We start from the raw sequence: 23,183 nt of genomic DNA, 5'->3' as shown, positions 1-23,183 counted from the left end.
TTTGTACATTAAAAAGAATAATGAAACGCGGGTGCTTCGATTTTCTTTTTCCTCCAAGGGGCCAAAGCCGCCCTCAGAAGGACAATCGGGAGCCATGTAAAACCAGCGACAAGGCACCGGGGAAACGAAAGCCCTGACCGCTCTCCCCGAAGAAAGCATGGTGCAGCCTCCTCTGGGGGGGCGGGCAGGTGCTGCAGCCGCCGCGGGAGGCACGGAAGCCCCGGAGGGGCCGCGGTGGCCTCGGGACCGGGCTCCCCGCGTCCCCGAAGCGAAGATGCCGGACAGCGCCCCGCGGCCGGGCTGCGCTGGGTGCGGTCCCCGAGCCGCAGCCGCACCTGACGCGGCAGCACCGGGAGCAGGGAACGCCCTGCGGGACAGCCCGGGCCGCGCTCGGAGGGGCGCCCGCCCGCCCGGCGGGTTTGCGGGACCGCTCACCTCCGCGGGAGGCGGGGTGGCTGCCGGCGGGGCCGCGGGCAGCGCTCCGGGAGCGGGCGCCGCCGGGCACCGTCCGCCGCAGCAGCTTCTCCCCCGGACTGACCCCGCCGTGGCTCGGCCGTGCGCAGCCCGGGTCCCCCCCGCGGCTCCGGGGCACCTGCGCGGGCGGCGGCTCTTTGTCTGCGCGGCGACGCCACCGCCCCGGCGGGCACCGACCCCGGCCCCACGGGGCGCTCGGCACCGGCAGCGCCCCCCGCCCCGCCCCGCCCGCGGCACCCACCGTGATGCGCGGGATGTTCTTCTTGCCCTGGTACGACATGGCGCTGCCTGCCCGGCCCGGCCCAACGCCGCCCTCCGCGCCGGCTCCGCACAAAGGCGAGCCCGAGCCCGCCGTGCCCGCCGCCACCGGGGACACCGCCCGCCCCGCCCCGCCCACAGCGCCGCCCGCGGCCGCCAGGGGGCATCTCGATACCGGGCGCCGCTCCCGGCGCGGCGTTACCGGGCTCCGCTCCCCGCACCAGGTACGGCCCAGCCCGCAGCCGGCCCCGGTCACCGCGCAGAGCCCCGCCGCCAGGCCCCGGCTCCTCCGCCGGGGGGAGCCCGGGGCTCGGGGTGGCTGCGGAGGGGTCACCGAGCGGGGCCGGGTCTGCACCCGGGCGCAGCGACGGTCACCGGGGGAGCAGGGACCCAACGGCTCGGCGCGAGCTGACACCTTCCCATGAGGGAAGAACGGGCCCGTGGTCCTGTGGCACGCGGGTCAGCCTCAGCCTCGAGTCACAAGCACAGCAGTGGGAGACTTTCAAGGAGCAGTAAGATGCACCACGCGTCTGCCCCGGGAATCGCGTGTCCTGCGGAAACACTGCGAGTGCTGGCAGCGCTAAGGACTTGTGATCGAGGCGGGAAGGTCACAGGTATTCAGCGTATGCCGAGACACACAATTACGGCATCCACTAGCCAACCTTACACAGGGCAACTTCCAGCTCTTCTCTAGCACCCTGACCTGGACGATCAACACCCAACCCTCCCCTCTGTTTTCCAAACTTCAACGTAACTGCGGTTTGTGGTAACTGCAGGAATCCACAGAGCACTCTGCTCACCAGCATGTGCACAAGCAAAGCAACCTTCATGGCACACCCCTGACCCTGCAGCCGGCTTCGCTACAAAGCTCTCAAGTGGGTGACGGCCGCCTGGCCTGTCCTGAGCACTGCTCTGCTGTGGGGTTCAGCGCGGAGGCACATTCCATGGCATCAATTATACGCTCCCCTTACTGAAGGGTCTGAGTACACAGCTTGGTGTGGCAGCCCTCCCTTAACACAAGCTTTGATGCCTCCATCAGCTCAGTGATCCAGCCCAAGGCTTTTACTACTCACAGAGTTTGTTATTCTGTGTGCGCTGAAGCTCTTAGAAACTTTTACTGGATACATATTTACTCTAAATAGAGAAAGATTTCACCGGCTTAAAGTCAGCAGCTTCTCAAGAATATTACTTATTGCTGCCAGGACTAGGAGAGCCTGCAAACTGCAAGGGCTGCGTGGTGCGGCTGGACCACTGCCTCCTCTTCCCCAGCTCCTGCACCCTGCAGCTGGCAAGAGATGGGCTGAAGCCTTCCTCTCCCTGGGGATCCACGGGCAGGGAAGTGTCCACAGCGCTGTGCCAGAGCCTCTGCAACTGAGTAGTACATGGGGAGGAGGTAAGGTACCAGACTGAACTGTGGTGCCACGATGCTGCGACGCTTCAAGAACAGGTCCTGGTTTCTACTGAAATGAGACTGGCTGAGGGTGGAATGCAGGGACCCTCAATGCCTATTGCCAAACATCCTGAAACTTCATTCACCCATCTCCCAGCAAGTTTAAGAGTATCCCCATGCTGGGTGGCACCATGTTATTTTGTCTGAAGTAACAGAAACAGCAGCAGTTAATTAGCTACCAAAATGACTATGAGGGCAGATGTTGATGACCTGAGCACTCGGACAGTGCTCAAGCCCCATGAATGCCGGGCAACCAAGGTGACTTCAGACCCTTCTTTTGCAGAGATGTGCTCCCCACCTGGCCACTACATGATGCTCACACAAATCACAGTAAAACGTGCTGCCTGGGCCCAAAACATTCAAAATGGACAAAAAGTGTTTTTTTTTCCATAGGACCTCCCCAGGTGCATCAATGAGGCATTACTCGTGTGCTTCAAAACATTCTCAACAAGAAGCACGGTCAAATGGAAGTTATTTTAAAATGACAGTACTCTTCCAGCTCATAATGGGAGACAGGAGCACGTTTATCCCCTGCCAGCTCCAGTGGATGACCACCTCCCTCAGAAGGCATGGCAGGGCTAGAGTGCAGCATGCATGCCCCTTTCATTACCATTCCCATTCCCACCCAATCCAAGCCTCCAGGTCCCTGTTCTGTGGCTCCCTTCCCAGCTGACACCTGCCTTCTCCAAGCCTCAGAAGAGCCAGCCTAGGCTGAAAACTGACCCAAACCCCACCCAGAAACACATCCAGACTCACACCGCATGCAGGACAAACGCAGCTACAACAGTGGAACAACCCTTCTCACGTGGGACCAGAACATGTGCCGCACTTGATGATGGTAGCTCAGCCCCTTCTGCCCTCTCCCCACTCCCTCGTACATCAGTCTGCCATGAGGGGAAGGTCTGAGCCAAATTCAGGTCCCTCCTCACTTCTTCAATGCGTATGTTGAAAAGCGGGATTTTTACTACGCTCAGCTATTTCACCATGATGTGAAAGGTACCTCCCTTGTCGCTTCCCTTCTCCACTGACACAGAACTTCTGTGAATCTTTGTTGTGCAATTTGAAATCACTTTACCTCATCCTAGCAAAACCACAGGCACTGTGACCCACTGTGCAACAAGGGGCAGCCTGCAGGCAGCACTCTGGGGATGACTGACAAAACAGCAGCTACCCAGGCTGCTGGACCACAGCTGGGACAGGGCCTTGGGAGGTGCCCAAGCACAGAGGGAAGACACCCCTGTACACAGCAGACATCCCTGCACACAACAATCCCTGCGCATCCATGATGCCTGTGGCCACACCAGCACCCGGACAGAGCAGTAAGGTACCTGGACGTTGCAATGCCCATTGCAATGTGGACAAGGGCACAGAGCACCAACCTCTGGGAGATACCTGCTCCCACTGCACGCAGCTGCTTCCATGCCTCCCTGGATGGATATGTCTGGGTTAGGAGAGACCACTCACCCCAGAATGCTAATGCCAAGCCAGGAGAGAGATGGCTTCTGCTTCACACTTAGTTCCCTCCATGAGATGAGCTTCGGCTACACAAGAACATCTGGATTTCCACTGAAGTGACTCAATTCCCTCAGAGCATGGGCAGGCCAGCCCAAGTCCATGAAATACAGGCACCTGTCTTGCCACCTTTAACCTGCAAAGCAAGGACTAGCAAAGTCTGGGCTCTCTGCTTAGCATCACTGCTTCTCCCCCCTCACTGAATGGAAACAACCCATTACTGGATCCAAATCCGTGTGCTGTAAAATGGAATTCAGCTGTTCCCAGCAGAGCAATGGGAAAGATGCTGCTGGATCCAACCCACAGCTGAGAGTCAGCCCTGCTGAAAGAGCCAAGGTCCAGCTGTATTTTCCAGCTTCTCATCCCTGTCTCCAGGAAGGCTGCTGGCATGTTTATTTTGTGTTTCTTCCTCCCATTTCCTCCAGCCATCCATAGCAACTGCTCCTCAGCAGAAAAATCAACCCTCTCCGCCTTCCACCTCGTGGCAGAGGTGACAATGGAAGGGGTCTGTGTAGGGAAAGCTTCCACCCAAGTAAAGTGACAGAGCAAATGCAGCTCTAGCTTGTCTCCACCACAGTTTTCCTTGGGATTAGGACTGACCATCAGTGAACAGCTTGCACTCTCCCAGACAACCTCTGAACAGTAGGCCACACACAGGAAACTACTTGTCTGGGTCTCATCACAAAATCTTGCACATTTCACAGTCCTTCTGTAGGTCTGTTCGCTTGTGCTTTTGAGAGCTGAATCTCTTTCTGTCATTCCCGGATCACCTCTCTGAGTCCCAAAGGTCATGTTGGGATCGTTCCTCCCCAGCTGGCATTCACAGCACCACTGTCAACTCCACACATGCTGTACCTCTCTTTCCAGGTCATTTGTGATACTGGAGAAGAGTTGCATCTAACACATAAAGCTTCCCACTAAACAAGTCACACACCCTCCTTCTAAGCCCCCTACAGTTTCCCTACGGGGCTGTATCCACCCAGTCAGCTGGGGCTATTCTGGCCTCTTGAAGGTACTGACATCTCAGATAAAAAGGAAAACATTATTTTGGTCAGAGCCAACCGTTTTGCTGCGGCCAAACCACAGATTGAAATGTTTAATTCAATTTAAACCTACCGAAGTTTGCATTTGACACTTTCAACTATGTTCATAGAAAAATGCTTAGAGGAGTTTCCAACACACCAAAGCCTTTTCCAAGTGAGACAGCAGTGAGTCTTGCCTTGCAAAGCTCACAAAGTTTAGCTGCTTCCCAGAATTTTTTATGGTTTTCCTTTCTTTCCTAAAATGGGCATCTCAGAAGCCACACAGATTTGCAAGAACACAAAGAAATGTCCAAGCGGCTCATGTAGTTTGGCTCCCAAAGCACGTCTGCAGACTGAACGTTACCTGCCAGGAGTCTCCTGGTGACATCTCTGCAGCACCTCTGTCAGGACCACAGACGCCTGGGGATCAGTCCTTCGCTTCTGCCCCTCATCCTAAAGCCAGCAACTTGGCAGGGACAGAACCCGTCGTACCCTGCTGGGCTTCATCGGCCACAACCGCCTCAAGGGAGAGCAGCTGCTGCATCTCGGATGCCATGTCCTGCTGCAGGTGTTCTTGTGGCATCCCCCATCAGTGCACTGGGCGAGCCCCCTGTGGGTCTGTACTCAAGACAGAAGCAAACTCAGCTCCTCTGGAAGCTACTCACAACACACTTTTCCTGATGCCGCATCACGTGCGGCTCTTGCTGTGTTTTCTGATAACCTCAGAAGAAATACACAGTATTAAAAGAAGCATCACTTCTTCCAACCTGCTGCATTGGGCTATTGCCACAGAATCTGGTATACGTTTTATGTACTTCGTGGCATGCTTGGTGCTGCCCCATTGCTCCCCTAAAATGTTCCATAGCTAGGATCTATTATTATTTGTTAAATGTGGAGAAACAAGATCAATGGGTTTTTATTTTAAATAAAGTCTTTTGGAGTATCATTTTGTGAAGATAAATAACATTATAAACCCTACCACAGGCATAGGAAAGAACTCCTTCCTTGCCCCGCACACGAGCCCCTTCTAAACCACTGGCCAGACTCCCTCTAAACCCTGTCCCTCAGGGTCACAATACAAGAGAAAGGCAGCAGCAGGAATGCTCATCCTGCAGGTCATGCCAGCCAGCCTGTCCAGTGCCCTACCCCTTCAGACAGGGAAGATCTGCTTCAAGAAGGCTGAAAATCACCACCCGGAGTAACAACCACAGCGTCCTTCCAAGCCCAGTGCCATCACAGTGCTCACATCTGCAGCCAGTTCCTGGCTCTGCCACTACCGACACCAGAGCAGCCGCTTGTGCAGCCTTCACCACCACAGCCAGGAGCATGGGAGGAAGGAAACCAAGGACTGTTCGCACGAGGTAAATCAAACTATTTCCGTTAGGGTGAGATTTCTGGTAACACAAAAGCTCTTTGCAGCAAGCAGGAACTCTTCAACTGACTCCAATTTCTTTATAAAAGCAGCCCTACTGCATAACTCCCATGAAATCTGTGTCTTCTCACACAGAGGGTGGTTTATTGAACTGCAGTTCTGCATAACTGCTGGCACTAATGTGTATCCCAGCACGAACAGCCAAAGAACTGACCTCTTGCTGTTGTGCTTCAGGTATCAGATTTCTTATTAAAAAAACCCCAAAAACAAAACAAAACAAAAACCAAACCAAAAAAAACAACATAAAAATGAGTGGGAATTTTTTTTCCAATAAATACCAGAGTATTTATCCTCAAACTCTGTGAATTATCACAGCTTTCACTTTTTTGTTTGCATTGTGGGAACTAGTCCAGTGGCTTGGGTTTGTTCTATTGTTTGCAGAAATACTAGAAATAATGTAACTCCAAATTTTTCTCTTAAAAAACGTAAAACCAAAACAGAAACCCGAGCTCTCTGCTGAATGGGGTGATACTGAGGTTATGAACTGGTGCTATCCAAGTGCTTTATGATCTCTTTCACAAATGGAAGATTTTGGGAGAACTGTGCAAAAAGGCAGCACACAACTGCAACTTTAGATCACTCTAAGTTCACCCGTGAGGAAAACGCTGCAGTTGGCTTGGTGTTTCTGCTATAAATTACTGGCAATGGAAACAAGAACGCTGAATGCTGAAGTCAGAGCACATTTTACACGTGTCAGAAAAACTGAGAGAGGATTGAGTCGGTTCAAGCCTCGCTCTCCACTGCAGGCAGCCCCACGTCTCCAGGATCTATCACACCGGGTCCGAGGGTGTCACACACCTGGAGAGGACAGGGCACATCTGCCCAGGAGCAAGCCAAGGGCAGGGTGCCATAGGTCCTCAGGAGGGGACAGACCCCTGGCTGGCCTTCACAGCCCAGTGGTTTCCCTCACACTCCTGGCTCTGCTCCTCGCCCTCCGGGGCGCCAGGCTGATGGAGCTGCCCCAGCCGCCGTGAGGCCGCTGCAGTGCCGTGTTTGTGGGACCACAGCCAGTTGCCTTGGCAATGACGACTTCACGGCTGAACCACGCAGTGGGACCGGACGGGACGGGGCTGAGTGCAACAAGGCAGTGTTCCCGCCTGTGCTGGGCAGCAAGGAGGTGCATGGGAGAGGCTATCACAAGCTGCTGCTGTACCACCTTCTCCAGCACTGAGCACAGAGCTTAAAGCTCCTTCCCCGCTCTGTAAGTCATGTTTCCCCTGCAGAGGCCCAGTGGCGCAGCTCTCCACTATTCACACATTACTAGCTCTCTGTGAACATCCTTACCACAGGAATTCAGAAGGTTTGTCTGTGACCTACAGAGAAACTCTCTTTGACTTCATTTTAGTAAAGTAATCCACTCCAGTTAGACAAAAGGCATGGCAGATCTCAAGGAAAACTGCAGGAAAACCTGAGAGTCCACACAAGCTGTTACTGAGGGAAACCTGCACACAGTTAAACAGCTCCTGTTAAATAAGGTCTCTGCAAAACAGTCCAGATCAGAGCAGAATCCAGCCCCTCAACACTCTTCCTACACATTTCAAGTGCTCTGCAACAACCACCCTTGCTGCAGCAGAAACTCATGGCAGGGAAAGCAGACTCCTGAAAGGCACATCTTGGTTGGGCAAGCCCAGCGCCAGGACTGGGCACCATGATGTGATCAAGTCCCAAAGCCCATCTGCCCACACAGGCAGAGCCTCTGCAGCCAGGGCCCCAGCAACCCATCACCCGCTCCGTCCCTGCGCCAGCCGGCAAAGCTCAGGCTCCCAGTGGTGAAGCCAAGCAGGCACCTGCCTGACCTGAGCCATAACCACGGCTTCACTGTGCCCGCACCCATAGCTCAGGGTTTGCTCTTCCAGCAGACCTGGTGATAAAGCACAGTGAGCCTGAATCACATACCTGGGCCTGTCTCACACTGACAGGTTGATTTTCCTCACGTGTTAACACGCTGCAGTTTCTTCCTGCAGAACAGCCAGCGCTTTGATTGCAATTAATGCCATTACAAAGAAAAAAAAATAAAGAAAAGGTGTGCTTGCCTGGGGGGCTTCCAAGAAACTGCTCACTGCAAGGATGAGGAGACACATCTCTGCCTGCTGCCCTGTGTGCAGGCTAGTCTCTTACTTTCAGCTTCCCTACTAAGTTTCTTGGTCAAAGGTAGATGACTTAACCTCTCTCTCTCTTTCTTAATCTGTGAATTTATTCAGAGGTTCGATTTGCCCTGACAAAAGAGCCTTTGTGCGCTCTGAATCTGCAGGGTTCAGCAGAAGCTGGCACACGGTGCGCCTCGGTGTGCATGGAGCACCCGAACTCCTGAACTTGAACGTTGCAGCAGCGAGTCATAGGATTCCTTCCAGCCACATACACACAGGAACCCATCTGTGAAGCCTCCCACTTTCTTAGGCAAGGCATGCAGATAAAAAGGGTTTGGTTCCTGATGCTTATCTGGTGGAAGGCCTCAGAGGAAGAAATCTAGGAGTAGAAATCATCAGGAAGAGAGGGGCTGTGGAAGGAAAACCTCTGCTACAAAACTCCAGAGATAAAGATCTACATAAGACCTTAAAAGGGAACATGACTGTTTCAAATTTTTGGTAGGGCTAACAAAGCAAAGCTCGTAGCAAAGCCTGCAGACAGGCTGAGGTTCTGTTTCTTTCCCAACAAGCAGCACCATAAAACTGTTGATACAGTGGTCATTTCTGCAGCTGCTCTTCAAACCATGTGGACAAGGTTGGTACTGAGAGGAATATAATGTCAACTTTGTTCCTGACTCTAAAACAGGCTGTAAAGGAGCAATGCTCAAAAACGGGAACCAAAGAATGCGCCAGTAAGAAGCCAGAGAGCAGAGGGTGAAGAAACCTCAAGACCACTGCATAGCTGAGAGCCCTTACAGAAGATGCAGACATTAAAGAGGGTTGATGCTTTTCCTCAAAACTGAAACAGGCCAATTGCATCTCAGTGCTGCTGCTTCTCCCATCAGGCTGGTGAGGTGGGTCCTCCAGATCACACACTTTATCAAGGTTCACTCTGGAAGCAAGCCCCCAGGACACCCACCACTCCCCTCAGGCTAAGCTGCAGGCTCGCTGTTTACCTCAGTGATTTTTAGTTCCATTTTAAAAATGGGTTTTATGAATTTGCCCTGTTCACCCCTGGACACCAGACAACTGTTCACTGTACAGTTCAGCCCCAGACGAGCTCACTGACCTGAGTGGCCTCCTCTGCCCATTTTGAGCAACCGGCACACTGACCCCCCAAATGAGGAGTTCACCCAACACCATTAACTTCACCATCTCCCGGCCAAACTTACACAGGTGTAAACGGGACCAGAACCACAAAGCAAGAGGATCTGTGCTGTGGAGCTGATGAACCTGTTCACTACCTTCATCGTGGCACAACTTGAGAAACTTTGTGCCTGATGACACCTTTAGTAATGCCACTTCCAGATCAATGGGATGTCCCTCGCCTCTGGGGTGGTGCTTCGGAGTTGTGTCAGTGTGAGATAAGGATCTGCCTGTTTGGAGTTATAGCCCTAAAACCCCCCTTGGTGAGGGGGTATGGGGGCAGGTATTCTTTCATTCAAGTATAGAACGAGCAACCGGAGTAAGCCCAGTCAGCTGCTCCAGCACTCGGCTTTACCGCTCCCAGTAACGCTGTGAGGACCCTCGGACCGGGCCGGGAACCGAAGACAACGCGTCCCGCGGGCAGGAGCCTCGCACACCGGCAGACAGCAGCGCGGCCGGTCTGCCCTGCCTGCCTGCTGCCCTCACTCCCATCTCGCCAGGGATGGCGGGAGCTATGTCGCGGGAGCGGAGCCCGTCGCCCGCACCGCTCCAGGCTCCAGCGGGACCGGCCCCGGGGCCAGCGGCTGCCGAGCCCCGCCCGTGGGCAGCGGCCCGGGGTCGGGAGAGGCCCCGCCACCGCCGCACCCGTCCAGCGTCCCCGCCGCGCCGGCCCCTACCGTGTCATCCGCGGGGGCCACGTCCTGGAGCCGCTCCTCGTCGGGGGCTGCGCGGAGGTCACCGGCGGCCGGGCAGGGGCCGGGAGCGGGAGCGGGGTCTGGGCAGGAGGGAGGCGGGGCGCGGCGCTGCCCTACACGCAGCGCTCCGAAGTCCAGGGTCTTGCTCTCGAAGGCCCCCTCGACGCTGCAGAAGAGCCCGCCGCGCTTCTGCCGGGGCGCCACCGGCGCTCCGGGTCGCGCCAGGTACACCGGGAGCTCCCCGCCGCCGCGCCGCCCGCCCGCCGCCATGCCCGCCGGGACGGGACGGGACGGGACGGGACGGGACGGGTCCGCGGGCGCGGGGCGAGGTCTGGCGGGGCCTGGACCCGGCGCGCAAACGCCACGTGCCCGGGCGGGACCAGACGTGAGCAGAGACCCGCCCGGCCGGGGGCCGGGAGCGGCCGCAGCCGGGGCCAGGGCGGGGCGGGGCCGGGGCCGCGGGGCGGGGGCCGGGGCGGAGCCTCCAGCCGCGCTCCCGGGCCGCGTCCGCAGCCCCTGGGGACCGAGGCCGGCAGCGGCAGGACACGGGCGCGCCCCGAGCTTGGCTTGGGCGCGGAGGCGGCGGCTTGGCGCGGCCGTGAGGCTTTGCCCCCCCCCAGGGCCCTGGCGGTGCCGCAGGCGTGGTCCCGGGCAGCGGTGCCCAGGCGGGTCACGGCTGGAGCTTCACCTGTGCGTGCAGGCGCGCTCCTGCCGTGCAAGCACCAGCGGGCACGGTGCACAGGCAAGCTCCGTGTAGTGACCGAGTCAAGGTGCTGCTTTGAGAACGCCGTTGCAGATTCACTTCGGAAGTGTAGGAGGCTCAAAGGACAGAGGGACAGCCAGGGCGAGTCTTAAATACGCTGACGGCCGGGGTAGCAGCAGCCCGTGAAGTACATCACACAGCACTGAAAGTGGAGTTTTGACCTAAAAGTCTTTTTCCAAGTGCTCGCTCTTTTTTTCATGCAGAGCAAATGTACATCGTAGCTGGGCTCACATCCTGCCAAGGTCAAGTAGTTTCTCACACCACACATTTGTGTTACAAGATGTTGTCCTTTACAGTTTTCCCAGGACTTTTGGGATCACAAAGCAGTGCCATTGTCTCTGCCTGTCCTCTGAGGACCAGTGGTTCTCCCTCGCGGAAAAATCCGCGTGGAGCCCAACCGGTCACAGAGCACGATGACCCTGTGATTATGGCTAAGAGGTAGTCTGTGGGCACTGGCTGACAGAGGCGGAGGGAGGAAGCGGTTTGTGATCGTTTCCTTCCTTTTGTGAGCTGGGAAACAGTCTGCTTTTGTAACTGGACTTGTACCACTGTCATTAACTCTGTCCCTTTTTTCTCCACCGGGGTGGAACAATCCACAGGACCTTGATTTTTTAACTAATTATTCAGGTCTGAAGGGTTAGAATAGAAGATGCGTTAAATATAAACTGTGTATCAGCAAACTTGGATCAGTAGCAGTGTTGTGTTACACAGTGGAGTAAAACACTGAGCAGTGTCTACCCTTACTTTCTCTAGAGCAGCACCAAAGAGGGTTAAATTTGGTTGTTCTCGTGATCTTACATGAACTTTGACAGGCGGCTGCCCTAGCTTCACAGAACTTAGAACCATGGGCTCCTTACCTGGCTTCACCAGGTCCTTACCTTCCCAAGGGAACACCCTGGCATGAATGAATTTATCCCCCTTCGCTGCAGGTTGGACCCACTGAGCAGAAGCTGAAATCCTTCTCCACCAGCTTCTGCCCCAGCAAAGGGCTGATTTCAGAATACTTTAGACCATGAGCAGAGCCTCCATCTTCTAGTTGCCAAGTCGTAGCGCTTGAGGAAGTGAGCCTTTCTTGGGACAGAGTGTGCTCCTGAGGCGCATGGCTTTGTGCACTGACCACAGTGAAGTCAGAGTGAACCCCTTGTTTTGGCTGGGACCTCTCCATATGGTTGTGTAGCTTTATGGGGGATTAAAATTTCTTGGAACAGGGCCTGGCCTTTGGTTCTGCGGATGTGAAAATGTTTCAGCATTGTACTTTAATAGCAATATTTATCCAAATCCTGATTCTAATGTTTATCTTTCCTAGTGCCTTGCTGCATAAATGGCTGCACTGAAATTATCGGCACCAGTAAGAAGCACATGGCCTCTCCTAAGTAGCGAAGGCTTTAAAATTTGGCCTTTAATGGAAATTATTCACTGTATAAAAGGCAATTCTTGATTTTATTTCTCAAATTACCATTCGCTTTTAAGATTCTTTTTGTTAAGTGTTGTAAGGCCTCTAGTTCAAGAATACAATGAAAATTAAATTTGGGTTCAGTGAGTGTTCACTGCAACAGCCTTGCCCTTGAGCCAAGCAAATGCATTGTTTAGATTTCTGTATATGTACGTGTCAGATCAGATTTGAAGCTTTTAATTATACGATGACAAAATTCTGCCATCTGTCTGTCATACAGTCTGTCCCCTGTAATTAAGCACATTTGCTTTTCCTAAATCACATGTTTACGTGCTAGTTGACAAAAATGCTTTCCAGGGAAACAGTCCTGAGTGGTGCATCTTCAAATCCTGCTGGCAAAGCAGATCTCCTCTCACTTGTCAGTGCAAAGTAGGTGAGAGATAGAGATCAAGGAGGGGATCCCATGGAAGAGTGAACCCAAGGAGGATGGAGATGCCGGTGTTTGAGCCCATGCACTCAGATGCTGCCACAGGACCTTCTAGAAGCAACACGTCATCCCTGCAGCGTGTTTCCTTGGCTTGAGGACCACACTCACCTCCTGACCCCAGAACAAGGGTGCCTGTGCCTGTCCCTTGTGCTTCAGGAGTCTGAGCTGAGCCTGCCAGATGGGCACTGCTGGTGTGTCCTGCAAGACAAGAAAATAGGCTCATACTCTGATGTAGGGAACAGCATTTATTTTATGGGAAATTACATTTTGTAGTAGCAAGCTTCTAATTTATGTCTGATTAGACTGTGTCTCTCTAGTTGAGTAAGAACTTTGTTATTAAGCAGCACTTAGAAATGGAAATCAGTCATGTTACAAGGTGAACCACGCTAGTTATGAATGGGGGAGTGGTGCAGCCTCCTTGGAAATGGTCTTTAGGCAAATCCCTTTCTGCAAAAGGATTAGTTAATAAGACTGCACATAATCACCCTGTCTGGGGTGGGTGTTTTCTTATTCTGAGTGCTCAGCCCCTGTGCTGGTTTCTTTTGTTGTTCTCAGCATCTGTTGCCAGAGCACCAGCTGGGTTTCCCGTTCCTACCTATGCAGGGGAATCACGAATGACAACTGCCTGATCTGCTGAGTACCCAGAGGGAGGCACAACACGGTAGGACTTTCACAGGGATTTTCTCCATGAGGCTGCCCACATGCTAAGTGTCATCTTCTGAATGTTTAAAGTAGAGTGGAAATTGCCAACTGAATCATTCAGTTATTGACAGAGAAGTCAAATTCATTTTCCATTTGTCAGGCCTGCAGGCAGCTTCTTAATTGGAAAAAACTCTGCACTGTCTGTTGGCAAACTCCTGTGCTGGTTCGCAGATGCTCTACACGTCATTCTGTCTATAATAAAAGCAGAAAAGGATTAAAACACAGTGAAGCATGTCCTGGATGTGTCCAAGATTGCTGTCCTCTTTCCCAGGCGCTTGGCCACTGCTCTGCCTTGTCTAAGAGGTGCGCTGTCTGCCTTGCAGGCAGGGCTGTGCCTGCAGGCTGACATGCTGCAAAGGAGAAGTGCCAGGTTTAACCTGAGCCAAGTGTGCACCATTCCTCTCCCACCACCATTGCAGATGGGTTGCTGACAAGACCCACATCAGCCAATTGTCTGTTTTCCTTGCAGTGGAGCCAAGATGAGGGGGGGTACCAACATTCCTCATAGAGACTGACTTGTAAAAGTCATTCGGACTAAAATGTACCCATCCAAATTTTACTTCCATTTCTGCTAATGCTTTTACTTCCAATGCCATTTACTTCCAATACTGCTTGCTGTCAAAAGTATCAAAAATAATGATGGTTTCACCTTGCTGTGTTCCACCTGACTAGGAGTGGAACATTCTTATTTTAACATCCCTGGTGTAATTCTGGATTGAGTGGAAAGTACCTCAGTGGAGATACGTTTCTGCAAAACTGACGCAGGAGAAAGCAGAGTCAGGCTTGCCATGTTCTGTTGGCAAACAGAAGATACCTGACTCCATCAGCCAAGCGCAGCAACTATGGCTGTGAGAATCAGTGGGAACAGACAGGAGAGAAATGAATGGGCTCAAGACACTTAAAGAAACTCCCTGATGTTTATACCATGCATTGCTGGAGAAAAAAAAAGGGGGGGGGTGGGGGGAGAACTTCACTGAGTGTAAAGAACGAAGGAAGTAGGTTAGTAAGGACAAGAATCTCTCAGCAGATCCAGCGCCAGCAAGCCACTCCTCCAGCCTGTCTAGTTATATCAGTAATTGTGTTTGGTCTGTATTACTGTCCCACCAAACTGCCCTTTGAAATCACTGCCGATTTACCCCACCATTAAGGACTGCTGGGCTATCCCTTCAACACAGATGTTAAATCAGATAAAAATAGATAAGGTCCATCTATGCTGCTTCCAAGTATGTCCTAGGGAAAAGCAAGCATAGTTTATGGCTTCACTTTTGTGGGATGTCAGTGCCAGCTGAAAGGGTGAGACAATAAAAATCTTGCCTCTAATCTGTGGCAGTTTTGGAAGACTAGAAAGGTAGGGATTATGTGGCTTTATGGGATTACGATGTTGCACAGACACTAAATTAACATCAATGTTTTGTCTTTATAATACATGTTCATACCCACCTTTGCTCCATCTGAAGGGGCTTTTCCTAACTCTGTCTTGGTTCTTTCAGCTGCTTTTACTTCTAAACCAATGGCTTGTGGGTGCCCTGCCATGGGCAGACTGCAGTGAAAGGAATTAATCTGACTCATCAAGCCACAGGCTCATTCCTCTTTAACAGGGAATTGTGCACCACAAAATACCATTGTGCTGAGTGTCACCACTCTATGAATTTTACCAAGAATGAAAAGATAAAGACCAAAGAGAGAAGCACCAATGAACAGATAAAGAGCCAGACGATTTCTTGCTGGAGAGACTGGAACCGAGGATTCAAATCACAGCACTTTGATGTGGGCCCTTTACAGAGAGGGGTGACTTATGAATATCAATGGCTGTGAACTTTCAAATCGCAGTGAGGTGTGTTGTACTGGAAAATTGTGAAAGGCAGCATATTAGTCATTTCCCTAGGAAACCATGTGAACGTGGCATCTGTTCGTGATAAACTTTGAATGTCTGAGTTTGAAATCAATCTGCACCCCACATGTGCTAATGCCTTAACTGCAGTACAGCTTTCACACATCCCATAAAACATACAGTATTTTAAGAATTTCATACCATAACCACCAAATGAACCACCCTCAGTCTGTGAAGCTAAAATCCTTTTCCTTTTCTTTATATATGCCCTGTTACTACAGAGTTCTCTTGGTAGAAAATGGGTAAGAACGTGGCAGGTTACTTTTGCAGTGTGACCCTTCTGCTTCACCGTGTTTCCCCTTCACCTTTTCCCTATTTCTGACATAGGCACTGTGATATGGAAGTGAGGACCTGTGTGTATCACACACAAATATGTGCAGAGGTCAAACAGGTTTATGTACGATATCCATGGTATGTTCTTACAGGCTTAGACTAAGTGACTATCCGTCATTAGAGTATTCGAATCCTTCATTCAGTGCCTAGGCTGGCTGATAAAAATCCAAGTAATTGATACCATGGTGACCCCTGGAAGTTTCTGTGCTACAAATGTAGAAACAATGTCATTGTTTTCACAAAGTAAACGTCTTTCCTGCCAAGCCAGAATGTTGAATTCTTTACACAGCCCCTATCAGTTAAGCAAGTGCAACTTTACTGGTTTACCTGGGGATTAAAGAATGCACTTTGGGGAATGGGTCACTTTAAAAGTTCCCTGTTTCATGTACAAAGGAATTCAAATGGCTGTAGGTTGCTGTCTTTTTATTATAATACTCACTGGATATTGCCGTTCTTCTTCATTCTCTCCGTTCTCTGAAGTTCCAGGGAAAGCATAGCACCAGTGCTTTCTAGCTGTGTCTGAAAACAGCAGGCTTGTTTGAGAACGGATACTGGTTCTGGATGAAGAGATTTACAGAGAGTGCTTTCTGAGCATCGCTGCTGGAACTCAGGGGTACTTGAACTCCAGCTCACATAGCTGCCCACTGCTTTTCTCTGTCTTGTCTTGAAAGGAGATTGTGTGCGTGCCTTAATCCTGTTAAGGAGTGTGTACTTTTTCTATGGTTTTTTTTTGTTTGAAACTGCAATTTATTTTCTTAGTCTTGCACATTAATAGTTTCTAACTCAACAGTATTTTTCCTTTGAGGATTGCAAAGCACTTCCCATGACCATGAGGAGGTCTGTAGTTCTCTGCAGAGCATTAACAACCAGGGCAGCTACAGCAGAACCAGATGTGGAGTGCTGGGATCAGCAAGGTATAGGCATTAGCAAGGTACACTGCAATTGAGGAAACATTGCTGGGCAATGGCAAGGAAAGCCTTAAAACATGCTGACTTGAGCGTATTACAAGACACTATGGTTCTCATCCTGCAAAAGTGCTTCACATGTTCTACACTGATAATTAATGCTATTTATGTAGTTTAGAATGTTGCCATGTTTTTAAGTTAAAGATAGTATCAGAGCTTGCAGACTCAGGACCTAAGAAATAATTGTAGCAGCATTACTTGTTAGAATTATCATGTCGAATTTGCTCAGGTTTCATTCATAAAAAATTTTTTTTGGATACCTAATAAAAAAAAGACTGATGCCAAATCTGCCATTTGCCTTCCTGCTTCTTCAGTGTGTGCTCTCCACTAACCCTAAAACACAGTTTTATTCTCTTCATGCCTGGACAAGAGTTCAGATCCCCAGCTCAGAAACTGCCAGTGAAAAATGCTGTCTCTTGCCAGTGAAGTTCCTGGAAGGGCAGTGAATTCCCCATGGATGGGTAAAGGCAGTGCTTTCAGACCTCCTTTATCTGTCTCCAGGAAGTGAAGCTCACGATGTTTCTTTCCCCTGGAGCAGGCACAGCAGAATAATAATCTCGTTTTGTAAAGTATGTTCTGTGTCAGTTTAACATTCCTGAACTTCTGGGATGGCTGAAAATATACAGAGAATGTACAAACAAAAGAATTTGAGTTCCAGAAGCTTTTCCATTCAAATCTCTGAATGCACAGAACCTAATTAGGGCTATTATAAAGAAATTAAAGTTAATGACTCACTATTATACGATCCTTACTGCATTTATATTGCAGCTTGTTCATAAAGGAAATGGTCTACTCAAGACCTGAGCCTTCAAAGCATCTGTGGGTCAGCAGATGAGTAGCTCAGCCAAGGAGACATTGACCACTGAGGATGGTTTCAGCAGAGCCGGAGGCAGGACCTCAGCAAGAAAGCACACCAAGAGCTTCCGCTGTGCCTGTAACAACAGAGAGAAACATCTTCCCCTCCGAGAAGTACGGACTGGCCTCAGCCGGTTTGGGGTGTAGCTGCTGGATACCGAGTTGAGCAGGACAACTCTCTCTGCAGCAGATGTCTTTTGTGGGTGGGTACCGGGCTGCACATTTGCAGTTTAAAAGCATTCTGTAGCAGCTAGATCATCCCTGGTGGCTGGCTGTGGGAAGGAACGGGTGTCTGCCTATTCATGAACTCGCTCTTGCTGTTGCTGGCTGATCCAAATGTCATCCATACAGCAGGCAGATGTGTTTGTTTCTTCTGAATGGAGAAGGCTTTTCTTTAACTGCTTTTCCACTCACTATGTTGCATATCTTTCTGATATGTATTGAGCTATATATTTAGATAACTGTTAGTAAACCAGTGCCAGGACAATTTTTGGTGACTCGCTCTCCAAACCAGTGTCAGATTTCTAGCACTCCAGTCATTTTACAATTGCTAAAGCCAAGCATGGCCAAGTTTTGCCTTTCTCAGTTTTGGCAGTCAGTCTTTGGATCTCTGCTACAATCTCCATCAAAAAGATTTTCTTGAGTAGCTCAAGATTTCTCTGAGTCCTGTCGTTGTATTCCACAACGTGCACAGGAGGTGAGTTCCTGTTCCATCCTTGGTCTAAATTTGTAAAATCACAGCCTTCCTGACACATTTTTCACACTCAAACACCAAAATAACAGACATGGACACCTCCCGTGTAGGCCTGCACCAGCTACCTCTGCAGTCTGCAACACAGCACCCCAGGGCTCGAGCAGGAATGCTTTACTGTTGGTTTTCTACCCACCTTCCCTGGACTCAGGCTACGCTGTTATCTGCGTTACAGTGCTGAAACACTCTGCGTTACACTCACCTACGCTGCTCCTGTTGGTTTAAGCACAATTGAGGCACAGTCTTGTTGGTAACTTCTTCTGCACACTTGCTGAAGCCCAGCCACAGCAAATTACACAGCTGTCATTAGATGTTCAGCTTCGAATGAGCCTGAGGAGAGGTTAATCAACAGGTAATATTCTTGTTCTAGGAAATAGAGTCCAGCAGAAGCTGTTGGTAAGGGTTTGTGCTGGTCTGGTTATGCCCTAGCTGAGCTAATGCTGAAGACTTTCTGCTCACTGCCTGCTCTCTTGCTGTTCTTGTCTCTTCTCTTCCTCAAGTTCGCACCTTTTGGCACCTGAAGAGTCGGTGCTTGAGGGAAGCTTAAGCTGTCCCAGCCATAACCGGCAGAGCCGGTGCTTGCCGAGAGGCCTGGGGAGAGTCAGGGCCCAAGAACGAGCCCATTCTCAGGGTTTGCACAGCTGTTTGTGGCCGTTGCTGTAGCAATGGTGAAATGCTGACCAGGGAGCAGGGAACAGCCCGCTGTGTCTCTGGAGTTAATAATATGATTTCATGTAGTACATCAAACAAGAATGCAACAACTCAGCAACTCTGCTTTAGGAGTCCAAAGGAAACCAGATGAAGCTATGCAGTTTTGTTTTACAATATCCAGAGTCTTTCTGCGAGCCACCTTGTTTTATAAGTGCTGATTCTCCGGGAGTCCTCTGAGGATCAGAACCTACTCAATGTGCGTATCTGTGTGATTTTCAGTTCAGACTTTGCACAGGAGCTCTGGACGCTCTTTACGGGCCAGGGAGATTCACTTATCAAGTCTCAGCTTTTAACCCACCTTGCCAAGATTCTTCCCAACATGCACCCATTTATACTTCACCCATTTATTCAGTGGCACACACACCCCTCGAATACTGTACTTCCTAGGGACCCCAATCTTGTGACTGCTGGCTTTCACTGCAGCAGATCAGTTATGCAGCCATTCATGCAGCCAAGAAAATGCTGTAATATATTTATTTTAATATTTAAATACTTATCTTAGTTCATGATTGCTTTTACTAAACCATGTTCTTTTTTGTTTGCTTTTCTGAAGTATCAAGGAGAACGTGTATTAAACCACAGTGAACTACAAGCCTGAGTAGCCTAAGACTTTCACCTAAAGCATTTTTAGTGTTGATACTTATGTGAATTTTAATCTGTGAACCATAAAGTATAACAGATAAAGTAAAGCAGTCATAAAAATAGTGTGAAGCTTGAGCTTCCTTTTGGCTTGTTACACATGATCCCATCCAGATATAAAACACATATGATCTGTGTGACAGAACTTATAATTACTATGCAGGTCCAATTTCAATTTTCCATAAATATTTCATGAGTAAACTCCAAGTCAGGATCATTTGGTGAAGACCCTCGTGAAGCTATTAACTAACCAAGACAGGGACCTGCGGAAAACCCATCCACAGGAAACACGGTGGCACTTGTCAGTTGCACTGACATTTATGAGTCATTCTCTCACCTGCACTGCAGGGAGGACACGGGACATCCTGCCGGTGCCGTCCCCAGGTGAGAGCCGCGCTGAGGTCACGGGTTTGTGACTCTTCCAGGTGAGAGAACGTTAACGTGAACCGGGCGGCCCCGTCCTGCCGGGCAGAGCCTGGAGCCCCGGTCCCGCGCCCGGCTGGGGTCAGTCAGAGCCACCTGCTCCTCCCGATCCCCTGCAGGGCTCAGCGCAGGAGCTGCCCGGCCACTGGCACTCGGGGGCCAGGCAGCGCCAGGCCCAAGGCGCGGCGTACACGGCAGCGAGCAGCTTCCAGACAGCCCGGGGCTCAGGCACGCCATAAGGGAGGGTCAGTGCTGGAGCCAGCGGCTTTGCTGGGGGCACTGGAAACCTATTTGATGGCTGCGTCTTGCCAGATCCCAGGGTTTTGTTATTAGTCTCTGCAATTGCCTTACATTTACATCTTACGAGATGCCCCCAAGGCATGAGGATAGACAGTGCACCAGAGAATAAAGTCGAAGAGCTTGCGTTTCCTGCTCCTGCTAGGCTCTCATGGCTCAAATGTGAGTGATTTTCCTGTGTCTGAGGCAGTTGAGGAATGAGGGCAATGTACGGCATTGGGGTCCACACTATGGCTGCTGTTTGTTGAGTGATGGCTGTGGAGCTCAGCTGATTTCTGCATTCTACAAGATAGCTTGGTACAGGATAAGGCCAGAAGTACACAAACAGTTATTGTTAATTTGGGTGCGAAAGGAAGCAAGGAGGGTGTTGCATCTCAGGACTCTGGACTTGAAGCACTGCTGGGCCTAGCCGGGCCCTCCAGTTTCATCTGTGCTGAAGCTGTTTTGTCTCCCAGCCATTATCACGTAGGTAAATCTGGAGATAACAAATGTCACAGGATAGCAGACAGCATGGATTAAGTGCAGTTTTAGGGTTAGGGATCTGGAATAAAAGAGTTGATGGAGTCACCTGCTTGATTGCTGATTGCTTTAGTTCTTGTGTCCCAGGGTTCACAGATATCAGCTGAGTGCAGTGCTAGAGAAAATACCAGGGTCCACTTCTGTGGGATCTGTAGGTGTCAGTGTACCATTTGTTGTGCGACCGACTGGGACAGAATCAGGAAGAAAGTAGCAGGAGTAATGGGTTTTTATTTACTCCAAGACCAGGAGTCAATAAGATAGGATCATACTGGGATTAATATTATAGTCAATGTCAAGGCTGGCTTTTGGATTTTGTCCCTCCTTTGGCTGATGCTGCCTCTCAGATATGGTGTCAGTCTATAATTAGGGAGTCTGTAATCCATAGATAAGTGGCTCCATGCTCTGAAGTCTCCATCTGTTGTACACACTGAAATCATTATATCTCTAGTCTCAGTCCTCCTCCAGGCTTCTAAAATGGTTTCCACAGGATTTTCTTTGTTGTGCAAAGCAGCCTGTTCATGGCTGTCACTTGGTGGTCAGGCACTAGAGCAGACATTGCACAATGGCCTCTTGTCAGTGTGGCACAAGCTGTGGGATGCTCCTCTGTCCAAGCAGAACTGGGGCTTTGGAATGTATTTTTCTGCCATGTTCAGACTCAGCCCCCCTCGACCCAGAGCAGATGGCACATTGCCAGTTACTAGGCCTTTTACTATGTTTAGAAATCTCTCAAACAATGGAAAACTACTGCCAGCCAAATGGGCTGCAGAGACAACACAGGAACCTTTTAAAATGCAGTCAAACTTCTTTCCACACAAGCCATGAGTGCTGGCCATGCCTGCCCCTGACAGATGCACAGCTCAGCCCTGTTCAATGACAAAACAGTGGACAAAATGGACAGGCCTCACTCAAGGGCTGCCCAAACAACTGCAGCCTGATTCTGGTTACCATTGTACATCATTCCACGCATGCACAGGAAAGGGCTAAATCAGACCTAAAATACACTGACGCCTGGGCTTACCATTCTGAGTTGTATCTGTTCAGGATGCCAGTTTCACTGCACTGGTTCTTCATTCCTCCAGCAAAGATCTCCAGGCTTATACCAGCAGCAGCACAGGCTCGGCGCTTACACTGCAGCTTTCCTGTGAACTTCCTGATGCGGGTGCTGTAAGCAGCACCCTGCCTGAAATAAAGCAGTCATTTTATTACCAATTTTCAAGAGTAGCGTGGCAGCCCCAGTGTCCTCGCCTGAGAGCTGTGTGATGCACAGCAACAGCCTCATCACCTCTCATCCCATACAGGGGGCACGGCTGTGCTCCACTGCCTTACTCAGGAAAGCTCTGCAAAGCCTGACCCAGCCATGCTGCCACTGCCACACAACAGCAGGAGGCTGCTCACAGACATCCTGTAGGAAGCAGGGGCTGCAGAACTTCTGCAGCACCCACATACAACCTCCATCCCACTGGGGTTTCCAGATGAAAAAGCCCACTGAAGCAGAGCTGCCCTTCTCAGGCAGGTGCAACTCTCAGTGTGGCACTGAGCTCCTTTTCTGGCCCTCGGACAGCACTGATGGGTTTCAGCTGTGAGCTCACATCTGAAATGCTCACAGGTGAATCAGTCATTACCCAGACACAGCTGCCACAAAGAGGTAGTGACGAGGATCTTTGCCTCAGGGTCACAGCCCCAGCCAGGTGAGCCACTGCGGCCCCTCTTGTGTGAGCAGTGACACAAGTGCAGCCTCTTCTGTCCCACTGCACCCTGCCCCTTCACCAGTGACACTGCACACAGGAGGCCTCCAGAAGCAGTGGACAGAACACTTCCACCACGGGCAAACAGCGTCCAGCGGTGCCCTGGGAACAGCCCGGGACGCTCCTGCACTAGAGCAGTGGTGGAGCAGCACAGCCAGGACACCCACAGCCAATCTTCTGCGTGTGTTCCTGCTCTTGCCCGTGTCTCTTGAGCATCACCCACCTCGAGACACCTGCGGGCACCCCAGCCCTGCCCATGACAGCTTCACTCCCATACCAGATAAGCTCACTCCAAGGGGCCTGTAGCACACATCTATTCAACGTCCGTATCTGATCCCTTTGACTTAAGGCTGAATTAGTGGGGTTTAATATTAAATGCCCCTTGCGTGGTTTCTGGCCAAAGGCGGTGAGGTGCTCGGCTCACGTCCTCTGCTTCACTCAGTACCGGAAGGCCACCGTGCAGGGGGTGGGCATGAACGCCTCTGAACGCGTGAGCAGCAGCGACCCGAACCTAACCCGAGCTCCCTCTCTGGGACCCGCTCCGCGCGGCCGAGGCGTTGAACAGCGAACGAGCGGCAGCGGGCGGCGCTGCCC

The 23,183-nt window shown here is 51.1% G+C and overlaps 1 protein-coding gene and 1 long non-coding RNA gene across 3 annotated transcripts in view; both read right to left on the bottom strand.

The window, feature by feature from the left end:
* Nucleotides 1-10,400, bottom strand: part of DPYSL3 (dihydropyrimidinase like 3) — a 29,615-nt gene extending 19,215 nt beyond the window's left edge. Inside the window, exon 1 of one of the 2 annotated variants that reach the window (XM_062627747.1) lies at nt 10,098-10,400. In XM_062627747.1, the coding sequence (XP_062483731.1) occupies nt 10,098-10,385 (288 nt within the window). In that variant the 5' untranslated portion in view covers nt 10,386-10,400. Of the gene's footprint in view, nt 1-715; nt 841-10,097 lie in introns of those variants that run through there. The other variant, XM_062627748.1, reaches the window with a different exon arrangement.
* Nucleotides 10,401-21,050: 10,650 nt separating this feature from the next.
* On the bottom strand, nt 21,051-23,101 carry LOC134168265 (uncharacterized). The gene is made up of 2 exons (XR_009966472.1): nt 22,809-23,101; nt 21,051-22,020 (listed from the first exon to the last, which is right to left on the bottom strand). It is a non-coding gene; the product is annotated as an uncharacterized LOC134168265 (long non-coding RNA).
* Between the last annotated feature and the right edge of the window lie 82 nt (nt 23,102-23,183).

Source organism: Pezoporus occidentalis, unplaced genomic scaffold, assembly GCF_034315485.1.
Source record: "Pezoporus occidentalis ecotype Australia unplaced genomic scaffold, CSIRO_AGI_Poc_V1 ctg305, whole genome shotgun sequence".
In the NCBI taxonomy this organism is placed as follows: Eukaryota; Metazoa; Chordata; class Aves; order Psittaciformes; family Psittacidae; genus Pezoporus; species Pezoporus occidentalis.
This window is presented reverse-complemented; position numbering and strand designations above follow the sequence as displayed.